The sequence below is a fragment of the Setaria italica genome, chromosome VI (genome assembly GCF_000263155.2).
Source record: "Setaria italica strain Yugu1 chromosome VI, Setaria_italica_v2.0, whole genome shotgun sequence".
NCBI classification, from domain to species: domain Eukaryota; kingdom Viridiplantae; phylum Streptophyta; class Magnoliopsida; order Poales; family Poaceae; genus Setaria; species Setaria italica.
The window spans coordinates 33,181,375-33,194,091 of record NC_028455.1 but is presented as its reverse complement, the minus strand read 5'-3'; the positions used below and the strand labels follow the sequence as shown (position 1 = coordinate 33,194,091).

General features: G+C 45.5%; 1 protein-coding gene and 2 pseudogenes across 5 annotated transcripts; 2 read left to right on the top strand and 1 right to left on the bottom strand.

Moving 5' to 3' along the window:
• The first annotated feature begins 1,810 nt into the window (after positions 1 to 1,810).
• Positions 1,811 to 6,362, top strand: LOC111257731 (annotated as a pseudogene).
• LOC101772748 (AP-3 complex subunit sigma) lies at positions 5,797 to 9,885 on the bottom strand. 5 transcript variants are annotated; one of them, XM_022827819.1, is made up of 8 exons: positions 9,604 to 9,885; positions 8,296 to 8,437; positions 8,057 to 8,099; positions 7,937 to 7,977; positions 7,517 to 7,613; positions 7,015 to 7,085; positions 6,527 to 6,618; positions 5,797 to 6,437 (listed from the first exon to the last, which is right to left on the bottom strand). In XM_022827819.1, the coding sequence occupies exons 2-8, from the start codon at positions 8,362 to 8,364 to the stop codon at positions 6,371 to 6,373; spliced, it is 480 nt and encodes a 159-aa protein (XP_022683554.1). In that variant the 5' UTR covers positions 8,365 to 8,437; positions 9,604 to 9,885; the 3' UTR covers positions 5,797 to 6,370. The 5 variants fall into 5 exon arrangements, with proteins under 5 accessions (XP_022683554.1, XP_012702122.1, XP_004973941.1 ...); XM_012846668.3 differs by having other exon boundaries at positions 7,916 to 7,977; positions 8,296 to 8,390; positions 9,604 to 9,882; XM_004973884.4 differs by having other exon boundaries at positions 7,916 to 7,977; positions 8,296 to 8,419; positions 9,604 to 9,879.
• On the top strand, positions 9,873 to 11,927 carry LOC101773978 (annotated as a pseudogene).
• Positions 11,928 to 12,717: the final 790 nt, after the last annotated feature.

Below are 12,717 nucleotides of genomic sequence, written 5' to 3'. Positions count from 1 at the left end.
AGGAGATCATGTCGGTACTTGCTGAAACCAAAGAGCTTAGCTTGAACTACTCTTCATTTTCCATTGTTTTTGTAAGGCGTTCAGCAAACCTAGCTGCTCAGGTTTGTGCTAAGGAGGTCGTGGCATATATGACTATATGAGTTATTTTTTCTGACTATCCCAATGCCTGTCTCCTTGAGACATGTACTGTACTGTGATAATGAATGAAGAGAAGGTGCTCTTGGTCTAAAAAGAATCAATCAGGACACCCTCATGATTTGCAAGAAAACTTCATACCTCTTGTTATATTTTGTTTTCATAATTTGAGCCGGGAATTGCTCGCTTGCTTACATGCAGGAATTTCATGATAGCCAGCTTAGTAGGTGAAAGCTTATTTGAAATTCTGAATTTCCGGACGTTATGTTGTTTTTCAATGTTTGCCTCCAATTCTTGGCCGGCTTTTGTGCACAGCGAAAACATTATTTGGGCATACCCTGATTTTATTCATTTTATTATATTATATTGTACTTTGGTTTGCAGAGGAAGCAAAACCTGATGGTAGGCAAATTGATGATGTCTCTTGCATCTGCTTACACAAACTAGCAGTCCTTTTTCTAACAAAACACAAACTAGCAGTCAATTTTGCGTAGATTTTCTTTCAGTAGCCAATGCCTTCTTCACACTGACACCAGTCCTTTTGGGCTCGAAGGCGGCGGATTCAAGCTGCGGGCTAGCACCTGGCCTCCATTTCGGCCGTCTACTCAAGGCCCACACATACATAGGTTGACGGGCCGTACAGCGTGAGCCGCGCCGCCGCCCCCACACAGCTCAGGTGGCGCCGGCCGTCATCGCTCCGCAAGGCGCTTGCGCGGCCGCGAGACGAAACCTAGGCAAGCTGGCGGCCACGGGAACTGGCGACCGGAGGCAGGAGGCAGCCGCTGCTGCAGGCGGAGGCTTATCGCGGTGTGCCACCGCGGAGCCATCGGCCTACAACATTGGGCGCGTCCAGCCGAGGAGGGGTTCCGCTCCGGCGAAGGTGAACTGGTGAAGAGAGCTGCCGAGGAAGCGTGCGTGCGGCCGGAGAATCTGCGCGAGATCACAGGGGTCCGCCGCCCGTCAGTTGGCCGGCGGCTTCTCATCCCCTGTTACCACGGTACCACCACCAGTCCCAATCCCACCGCCAGCCTAGCAGCCTAGCCCGCCGGCGCCGCCGTCGTAGGAGAACTGGGTGGAGCGGCACTGGAACACGATGGTGTCCTGCACTAATTGCTCCGGCTCGCTAGCATGGAATCACGTGCTAGCGAGTGCCACTGCCCCTAGCGATGATTTGTTCTCTCACCTACATGATATGCTATATATGATGGTAAGATGTTTCATTCTCATTAAAATTAAATAGGGTAGGATGTCAGCATTTTTTATGATGTGACAAAGAGTTAACGAAGAGAGAGGTGAAATGAATTACATGGGATGAAACCCTATATACGCTATTTTCAAGGTAACTTGTGTCTTACATGTAGACTAAAAAACCAACAAGTATTTTAACCATGAGTTAAATGTTTTACTTATGTTGTATTTAGAAAATATAAATATGAAATCACCCATTAAGAATCGCGCGGGAATGGGCGTCATCCGGCTGGTGCGTACGTCCGATACTTGTCAGCGCGTGACTGTCGTTTCCACTCCCGAGTCCCGTTCTCTGAACCAAGCCCTTCACATTCCAAACCCGCTGGCACTCCGCACTCCAACCGGTCGTGGCCCTTGTATTTATAGTAGTACAACGCACTGACGACGGCTCTATGTGTTCTACTACTAGCAATAGCTCCTTGTCAACATGTTGGCCTCCGGCTTCACCGAATTCAAGCTCGACTACGCAGGAACCAAGAGCCTTGCCATCGGCGACCTCATCCACTCCGACGAAATCTCCTCTGGGGGGCACATCTGGAGGATACTTTGCTACCCACACGGAGACCGGAAGGCCGACAATGGCGTTTACCTCTCTCTGTTTCTAAAGCTCGTCAGCGAATCCGAAAAGGTCAAGGCCATTTTTTGACGCATTTCTGATTGGCAGAGACGGCGCGCCGTCGCCGTCGCCGTCGCACGCCCGGCGGTGCGTCAAAGTGTACGGCCCCAACAAGGCATGGGGATTTCCACAGTTCGTGGAGCGGGCAGATCTAGAATCCACCTACATAATGGATGGCCGTATCACGTTCATGTGCGGAGCCATAGTTCTGTGTGACGATCCGATATCTGTGCCATGCTCTGACATAGGCGACCATCTTGGGCGCCTCCTGGATGGTGCCGACGGTTCGGACGTGTCCTTCACCGTCGGCAGCGAGAAGTTCCGGGCTCACCGGGCGGTGCTCGCCGCCCGCTCGCCGGTGTTCAAGGCGCAGCTCCTCGGCTCCATGGCGGAGGCCAAAATGCGCTGCATCTCGCTGCACGGCATCACGCCCGCGACGTTCCAGATCCTGCTGCGGTTTATGTACACCGATGCGCTGCCGAGAGACGAAGAGCTCGAGGGCTCTTCCCCCATCGAGTTGTTCCAGCATCTGCTCGCAGCAGCTGACATGTACCAGCTGGACAGGCTGAAGTTCATGTGCGCCCACAAGCTGTGGGAGCGTGTATCGGCGGAGAATGTCGCGACAATACTAGGCTGCGCTGAGACGCACAGCTGCCCGGAGCTGAAGAGCAGGTGCCTTGATTTCTTCGTCGTGGAGAAGAACTTCAGGAGCGCGGTGCTGACCGAGGGGTACCTGCGGCTGATGCAGAGCTTCCCGTCCGTGATCGATGAGATAAGAGCACGGGTTCAGACTTAGAACCGGCATCTGCATCTGCGTACGTTACTACCAACGTGCAGGGTTAATTGTTCTCTCTCTTGATCTTTTTTTTGAACAATAGTTCTCTCTCTTTATCGTCTCTGAAAAGTTTCTGATCGATACTGTATTACTGTTCTTGATGGCCCCTGATCCAAATTCTGTCAGTTGTTTCGTATCCGAAGAGAACTCGAGCGATCCAATGACACTTTGAATGCATGCTGTATTTCTGTACAATCGATGGCACAATCCGCCAAACCGTAGAACTTCGTTTTCAGATGTGTTCGTCACGTCCGCGCAGCGCGTGGTGGGGACGCTCTCCCTGTTCGTGCCTTCGCCGCCGGAGGGCGACGGCGGGGAAGAAGAGGCGGCGGAGCTCGAGCTCCCGGCGTGCAAGGGAACGAAAAGCGCCACGCTATTCCTTGCAAAACCATGGAGGCTCCTGCTGCCGCCGCCGGGCTCGTTCACGGCGCTGACCTCGCTGACGATACAATACGGCCGCATGGAAGGCGGCGAGCTCACCGCTCTTGTCTGCACCCGATGCCCGAGCCTGAGGATCCTGACCCTCTGCGTCACACTGGTTGCTGCCTCGGATTTCACCATACGCTCCGACTCGCTGTGTTCAGTCTTCTTATGGGTAAGATTCAAGAACACACGGCGGCTGGAGATAGTCGCCCCGAAACTGCACCACCTGTCTTTATCCGACGCCATTGAGGTTCGTATCTCTGCCCCGAAGCTTGCCGAGTTAGCTTGGCATGGTGATGTCTACGATCCTCGCCGCCACCAGTTTGTACATGTCGGCCGTCGCCTCCGGCAGCTTGAAATTTGGAGTAGAGGATCCGTAGTGGCATCCCTGATGCGGCAGTTCGATGAAGTCGATGAGTTTTTTTTTTTTTGAGTAAATGAAGTCGATGAGTTGGAACTGCGAATCCACATTCCATGGGTATGTTTGTGTATCAATTAATTTCTTCAAAAGGAATTGTTTTTTTTTGGTGATCTAGCCATTACTTTGTGTCTACTCTCATGTCAGGGAACAGCGGGTTATGAAAGCTTCCTGAATGAAACGAACAAGCTGCCCAAGTGTAAAACCTTAAGCATATCCTTATCGAGTAATGGCCATGGCTTGGCACCTGCCATGGTGCATCTCTTGAGAAGTTGCAATAGTACCCGGACGCTTTCCATAGGATTGCATTGCTCTTACAATTTATCAGTAATTCCTAAGCTTATTAGCTTTTTTCTTTTTTATACATCCTGAAGTTGAACTTTTTATAATATATATTCTCCAGTAGTACAGTAATATTGCCCTTTTCTTATTTCCAGGGCTTTTTGCCCATTTTCTTGCCCTTGGCGCTTCGAAGAGAGTCGCGGGATTGATGACATTTCTCTCAATTCACTTGAAGAGCTAAAAATCTCTTCCTATACAAGTTCTCATCATTAGAATTTGTGGAGCACCTATTCAGATGCAATGCACCGATCCTAAGAAAGTTGGTAATCAAGAATATAATGTTCTCTGATCCTCCACTAACGAGGAGACATGTGAGAAGATCCGCAGCATGTGTCGTCCAAATATTGAAGTCGAATTCTATGTGCTTTCAGCTAAGGGACAGGTGCGATGGGACTAATGGACTAATGGTCTTCTAGGTTCTGCACTCTTGCACCTGTATGAGGAGTAGAACTGTTCCAGGCTATTGTAGGATTCAGTTCAAATTTAGACTTTGTTCTTTATTTAGCCGCCAACTTGCATGGGACTAAAAAAGGCTTTATTATTGTTTGTCGTTGTTGCTAGCCTTGTATCTTTTATGTCAACAATCTTTGAAGATTGCAAGTGACCAGATGCTTACGCAAAATTTGCAAGAATTTTGAAGCGCTTGGAATCTTTGAATCTTGGAAGTAGGTGGTATGCCGCATTGGTTGAGAGAGGGATCCTGTATGGCTTATGGAATTTTTTTTTCTAAATGACTTCCAATGCTTGAGATTGCAGACCGGGATGAACGAACACGATTGAGTCTAGTGGGAGGGCAAGCGGCAGTGCACCTGGACAGCTGTGCGCACATGGGTGCACGGATGAATTGATTCCAAGTGAACTCGTTTTTCTTCCAAACTATAAATCATCCGTTTAAACCATGGCCTTAGTTAGAATTTATGCAATAAAATAAGATTCAATATAAATATATTCTGTTTTTAAAATATTTTTTAAAAGTAAACATTTAGAATGTACTGTTTCAACATTTTGGCTATACGTGTTCAACAATTTGGATATACTGTTTCAACATTTGCATATAAAATGTTGAACTTGTTCATTGAAATTGTTGAACTAAGTTTGAATACATGTTGAATCTAGAAATTTGAAATATTGAGTACGTTCTCAACATACTAGATGAAAAGTATTTTACAAAAGATATTGAATCGTTGACACGGACTATAAAAACAAAAAGAAAAACCCTGCCACCATCCTTCACGCTGCTGTGCTGCCTCGCTGGTCCTGGCACGCTGCTTGCAGGATTGCAGTAGATTTGGGCCGTGGTGGGCTGTTTGTTTCCAGTTGTTCCTAGCACACGGAAGTTATATAGGAGCCCCCGGTAACTTTCATATACGCGGTCCAACACACTTTCACTAGTGAAAAGGCACGCAATGAAAGCCCATGACAACATTATGCGGTCCAACACAGTGTAAAGGCAAAATGGCTCAGCCCAATCCAAACCCAACTGTACTGAAAACACTCCCTTTCTCAGGCCCAAGACTTTGCTGCTCTGTTTGTTTTTCGTTTCCAAGCGCGTCGAGTTTGGAGGGGCCCCAACTCCAAATCCAAATGATTCGCGGGGAAATTTGTTGATCCTACTAGCAGAATATATCTCCAATCAACTTCTCCAATGCTGCGAATACCAAAATGTGCCAAGATGTTGGACTCCGGATTTTTCGAGTACAAGCTCGACTAGCCATGGAGCTCGCCATCCGGCCTCCGGGTCTCCAGCAACTTCTCCGCCGGCGGCCACGTCTATTATCATTTAAGGGGAAGAAAAATGCATGTTGTTCCAACACAATATTTCATAAAATGATTGTGTCTCAAACACAAACTGTATTATTTGACTAACGTAACAACTATGGGATCTCATCAGGCCAGCCTTGTTATTGCAATTTCTGCCTCAGTCTCTTGTTCGACGTGCGCCGCTGTCATTGCTCTATCTTCAAAGTTCCTCCGGTTCCTATCTTTCCAGATATTCCATGCTGTGTACATGAGCACAGCTGCTTTGCGCCTTCGAATTTGTTTCGGTAAGTTGGTCAGGTTCTTGCATTGTTCCAGCAATCTTCTGCTGACAGGTCCTGTGCCAGCACTCGAACGAGATTGTCGGACCACACTCGAATTCGTTCCCAAACTTTCCTTGCAAACGAGCACTGAAGAATGAGATGGCTCAACGAGACATGCATGTCTGCCAATAACAAATGACAGGTTTCCAGACGATCGAGTCTTTAGAGAACTAAAGCAAACTGAATGTAATCTTGAGTGCCAATCAAATGTCTTCTGCAGTTCTGCTCACACCGTCAATGTTCAGACTTCAGACCAAGAAGTGAGTGAAAGCTTAACGTCTGAAACGATCTGAAATCGACTTGGGTATGAGGCTGGTTGTGCTTGATTGTTTCTCCAGCCTGTGTCAAGTATTGGACAGCGCTGTTATAATTAGACAATAATTAAGAGTGTGCTCTATATATGGAGCGGTGAAGGCAGAGGGTAGAACCTTGCAATCTCTTCCACGGACTTCATTATTTGCTCTGAACTTGTTTCAATTACCTGTCCCCCAAGAATCATCTCATCCAAAACTGTGTGCAGCTGCACCAGATATTAATATGAGCCAAGGAAGAACATGATGCAGGTAGTACAAGACGTCACTATGAAAGGAACCGGAAGAAATGCAAGGCCGGTGGAATGAATCATTGGGACATTTTGTCTTATAAATTGAGCATTTTTATACAAACATGTCAAAGTATTATCCACTGTGGACACTGCAGAATACAGGAAACAAGGGAAAACCAGCATATCAACAGAGATAATGAGCCAAAATTTGGCCCTCCTATTGTACTAAGAGATAACCCAGTTACCCTTGAAAATTTTTGATGCAGTATCCAAAAACTTCTACATTCCACATTTTTGCTACCCAACGGCATGCAATATGCAAATGAAGGATCAATGTTAAACGGGAACTTCAGCAGGAATATAACAATGCACCTTGTTAAAGTTAAATACGATGTCAAGCTCGCATACATTCTTGAAGCATCTTTCCAATGTTTCGACAAAAACTGTGCACAAGACAAAGGTCATACAAAGTAATCAGTCTCCTTGTTGAAGATAGACAAAAGAAGTCTTGCATGACACTGTGACAGTGAGGTATAATATGAAAATTCTAGCAGCTAGACAGAATTGATGGACAGAGAAGAGTGTTAAAAACGTGCTACTGTAGTTACATCACAGCCACAGGTACTTAGCAACAGAAAAATATTGCATCGCAAATACAGAATAGAAAATTGCAGGAAACGATGTTTGAATACTGGAACAAGCACAGTAGACAGTTAATGACTACTAAGACAAGTCAAACAGATGAACATGATTACACACTGAATATACTTCATTCCTTATGCAGATGAGAATGACATCCTCTTTTAATTAGGCATAACACATATACCTGTCACATCCACTAAATTAAAAAAATAGAATCAATAAGTCAGGTTACCTTGTACGAGATCAAGCATGGCGAGTTCATTCTCAGAGCTATCAAAGACAAAAACAAAGTATAGAGTGGCCAAATGCTGGTACACCATTTTTGTTCCCTGGAAAGTACAAAGAAGAAAAATCAAACCTTTCTGACCTTCATCAACTTTCTGTCAATAATATGAGCAAATGTAACCTAGATGGGACAGAAGTCCCAAACTTAGTAAGGAATACTTAGCTTACAACATTGCATGCTCACTGAGCAGTTAGCACAGCTTATATTACATACAGATGACTGACATACAGGTCTGTATATATAAAGGAAAAGAAAGCAATTGGCTTTCGAGCACTTAAATCTTAATATTCTCATCCATTGCTAGCATTTGCATACAGTGCATAAGATTTTCTCTTATATTGTTACCGGGCCAAAGATTGAATCGACCTCGACGAAATTGCTCGCACTGTCCGGCCTTGCAGATAGTACTGCAACAAGAGATTCCACAGATCAATGACAGCATCCATATAAAATTCAGGAAGAAATGACGAAGCGAACCGTAAATACATTGGAAGACACTGCGGACGAGGTCCTGATGCTTCTCCGGGGGCTGCAACCATGAAAAGGAAGATGTAAAGAACTAAGGGAATTTAAGATTTGCTTCATTAACGTAATCCATGCGAAATGATCCATGGATGAAGCAGTGCTTGATCTGGGTGCGGCAATTGAACGAGCACTTGTTGGGTGGCGAAGAAAGAGAGGGGGTTAGGGGGTGACTATGGAGAAGAGAGGAGAGGATTCTGAACCTGGAAATTGTAGAACTTGAGGAGGCGGGGCTTCGCCTGGGTACTGATCACCATCACCGCCTGAATCATGGCCGGCGACAAGGAGGTGGCTGCGGCTGGAAGGTTAATGATCAGATCGCGAGTGCTGGTCAGCAGAGGAGTCCTGATTAGAAATCACCATCGTTGTGAACTTGGAAGACATCTCCAACAAAGGTGTGAAATACAACAATTCAAATGTAACCTTGATGTCACTGCCCCTATAAGCTTCTTTATTGGTACAGTGGACTAGTGGAGGAGGACGATGGGATAGATCGACAATATATAGGTAACTAACCACACAAGGCCAACATAGGTTATCACATTGACCTATACATCTGTTGAGACCATCCACTTGCATTGCATTTCCTTGGTATAAATAAGGTCAAAAGTGTACCATTCCAATCCTAACATGCAGTAGTTATGTCCAAATTTTGACATCCGGCACTGTTGTACTGAATGAAAATTCTAGTTTGTACAAGAAGCTCTGCACCAAATTTCGACATCCTGCATCAGAGGTGACAGAAAAGCAAATCTGGACATACTGCAAACCGGCCAGTATGCAAGTCCTGTTGTAGCTAGATAAATTAAGTAACCTTCCTTTCCTGCTCTACACAGCTCATGTTCAAGAGACCCATATCTGCGCATCCGAATAGATTGCTCCCCACAACTGTTGTTAAACTACATCTGACCTTGTTTTCACTTCAGAAATTAATTAGCTGTTCGCTTTCAGATTAATAGATCCAAGTCAACAAATTTATTTGTTTTCCTTCCCTTTTCTAATTTCATCTAGCCTCATAGTACTAGTACGGTAGTACCAGCGTGAACACTAGCCATATTTTTATGTGTGCAGCAAGCCAGCAACAAACGAAAGAGGGCACAAAAAGATTCTGGGTTATTTGAGCATGCATTTGGGATGAATTGTTCCTACGACATTCAGAACCTGTGGTACGGTTCGAATTAGACATTGCATCGAACAAGTCAAGGCATCAAGCAATCAGAATTTAGATGCCAAGCTGAATGCTAAACCGGCAAGCTAGGAGCGATTGACTCGATGCCATTCATCACAGGAATTATCTACTGGGTTTCTAGTACTTGGTGCCATCGTTTGGGGATAAAAAAAAATCGCGAAATGTAGAGCAATGTTCTACTAGAGCAGAGGCGCTACTATTCCGGAATTGCGAAACCATAAAATTCGGGAGGCATCCAGCAGAACCCAAATCGGATCGCCCTAGGCAACACCCCAACCATATCTTCCTCGAATCCCACCTAGCCACCAACGAACTTGGTTACCTGAGGTAGCCGAAGGTGCTGCCGCTCTTGGCCTCTTGTTGCCGTCCAGCAACCAAAGCTGCAGCCCCGCGACGCCGGTGTGACGATGATGCGATTGCGGGAGCGGAGGTCGCCGGCCTGAGGACGAGCCGAGCAAATCCGGTGGGAAGTGAGAGGCGAGTGCAGCGCGAGTCGGGAGGGCCCAATTCAGGAGATCCAAAGTTCCAAACAGGCCCACAAGCACATCACCCGTGCTCACCCTTCACAGCAAAACTAGGGATCGAGAGGCTTCCAGCCGGCACTCCCTGATCCCATGAGCGATCCCAAGCTGCGGCCGCCGACGGCGGCGGAGGTGGTGGGGCGGCTCAAGGACGAAGGCGACTTCGACGCCCTCCGCCGATCCATCGTTCGGAAGGTCAAGGACAACGTAAGTTTTTCCCCCCAAACATCAACACCCCAAATCCTTTACCCTAACGTTTTGCGATTTGGTTGTTCCTAGTCCGTAATCCTGCGCTGTGGAACTTTGATGCGTATAGTCTATTCGGTGTATTATTGCTCATCGCCGTCACTTGATAGGCCTATAGGGATACGATGCAGCATTCCCTTATTTAGGACTATAAATGGAGTGGAGACTTAAATCATCCACCACTAGTGAGTGCCGTGCCAGAGATGGTTACAGTGGATTGGAGCTAGTGATCCGTAACTGCTAAATATTTTAAAAGCTTTTCACATTGAACTGATGGTCTTGACATTATGGCTTGACCTTGTCGAGCTGCTGCAACGCTGTTGGGTAGAGATAACTACTCAAATCATAGCCTCAGTTCCATGTATCGTGCTTTTCGGTCATCTGTTGACATATAAATGTGAGAGACTGTAATTTGTATATTTTTTTCTCATATAAACACATGTTGTCAGCATGATGTTTTGTGTTGTTATTTATGATTCGCATTTCTACCCAGCCAGGGTTTTGTGCTCCCCTGCCTTAGAACAAAGCCAGGGACAGGGAGTCTCTCTTGCTGTGGTTGAGTTTGTTTATTGTTATTCATGAGCTGTGCTGATTACCAAGTGCTCAACTTCATTTTAATATTTTTTCCCAGTTGTACAATCTATCTGATGAAAATGCCCTCTTCTTCATAGTGACTTTATTTTTGTAAGCTCTGTCAATAGAAATTTCCTTGATCTCTTTCTTTCCTTCTTTCTTTCTTTTTTGAGACATGAACCTTTTGACCATGTTTAATGCGCATCTGGTAGATTTCCTGTGATAACATCTTAATTACAGCTCATATGTTGTATCACTTGCCTCTTGGGAAATTTGAAATCTGTGTGACAATATATGTTGCTAGATGGGTGTATAACCTCTTACATGGTCAGCGTCTTGCTCAGTAGATGTAGATTGCAAACTATAACGGGTATTAATGGCGTATACTTCTATAAGTTGATGGCATGCTATATCTTTGTTGCAGGAGGTGCTGCGCAATAAAATCATCACAGAGGTAAAACAGTCAGTGGTACTACAAGAAGATGGATCTGAGAAGTTAAAACTAAAAGACCTTTCTGATGCAATCAATAAAGATATTGGGTAAGTTGAGCCCCATCTTGGTAAAAGCTTTCAAATGTTATCGTTTCTTAAATGTACACAATAGATATTGATTACTAACTCAACTTGTTGCTACACTGCTCTTCCATATCAGGAGCAAAATAATGGGTCAAATATCGGATGAGGTATGGAACACCATCCAGTCAAATGAAACTGATATAAGGGGAACCGTGGAAGCTGTCTACAATAGGATACTGAACCCTGAAAAGGGCCCAGAACCTTCTTCCAAGAAGCTGAAGAGGATGGGCAAAGAGCAACAAGTTTTGCCAGCAAAAACACCAACCACTGTTGCAGCGAGGTGGAAGATGATCCGTTGGAACCACCAGGTTTTGGTTTCAGAGATAATCAGCGCAATAACATAGCAGCAGCAGCAGCAGCAGCGCAGAAGCAGCAGTCACCGCCAAATTTGGAAAATTGTAGTGAAGGGAAGCCAAATGGAGGTGAGCCAGTTGTTGTGGATGACACAGCAGGTGATGATGATGATCCTGCGGTGCCCCCTGGATTCGGCTAATGCAGCTTGCAAGCTTAAATGCCAGCGCGCTTGTTTCTTATGGCCAGCAATGTACAAGGGAAATGCCTTGTAGTTTCCGTTGACAGGAAGAGTAATGCTTTACCTCGTGTTTGTGGCTCGAGAGGTGAGCAGTTTCAAATGAATCTTGAGTCCTGAACCTGTGTTATGGCGGTAAGTCTGTACTGCACTCAGATATCTTTTTCTGTGACGTTGGCAGATATGTTGGTGGTTGACAAAGTTTTCATTGTGCGCGCGGTTTCAGCGTGGAAGCGTGTGCCGTCTCTTGCCCGCCCAGCTGCGCTATGATGCTCCCCGGTGTTTCTTGCTTCCTTTCCTGCCGTCCAATCATTTCTGTGCTTCTCCTCCGTCGATTTGGCTTGCTTGTTTGGTTATTAGGATTCAGTTGTTTCCTTCCAAATTGTGATTCATTTGGTAGAAAGTTGGCACTGCATAGCTAGAAGGTGGGTTTCATGGAGCTCTCGGTGTAGAATCAAGCTGTGGCCTGTGGGGACATCCACAATGGATGAATGCAGCTTTCAGGCTTCCTATTCGGTCAGATTGATGGTAGTGCATTTGTAACTTTACAGCCACATGGATTAGCAAGCTTAACACAGCCATGTATATCCTTTCTATAACAGCAAGGTACGGCTGCTACGTTGTACCAGACTACCAGTTATCATTTATATGCAGAGAAAGTCGCCCTTGGAATATAATCTTTAATGCCATCTTCACTAGAGAAAGCAACTGTAAAGGCAACACCAATGACCGATTGTTGCAATATTTTGTTTTCTACCTTGAGTATATATGAAGGGTTCTATGTATGTAAACACTTTGTTGAGTAAAATTAGCAAAAGTTGCTATCTACATGTACTGTATTGCATCTGTGTAATCCTGTAGCTTCTGTAGAACTTTTTAGTAGCAACAGCTGCTCAAAGTTTTCTTTGCACTTACTGATTTTTTTATTAAAAAACACTGTACGCAAGCACAGTAATGAAACATAAGTCCATGAGCAATAATAATCGGACCG

Excerpts from the sequence above, each read along its gene's own strand:
- LOC101772748 (XM_012846668.3), bottom strand. The coding sequence starts at position 8,364 with ATGATTCAGGCGGTGATGGTGATCAGTACCCAGGCGAAGCCCCGCCTC. Across the intron at positions 7,978-8,056 it reads CGTCCGCAGTGTCTTCCAAT|TACTATCTGCAAGGCCGGAC; the intron begins GTATTTACGGTT and ends CTCTTGTTGCAG. Across the intron at positions 7,086-7,516 it reads CATGCTTGATCTCGTACAAG|TTTTTGTCGAAACATTGGAA; the intron begins GTAACCTGACTT and ends TCTTGTGCACAG.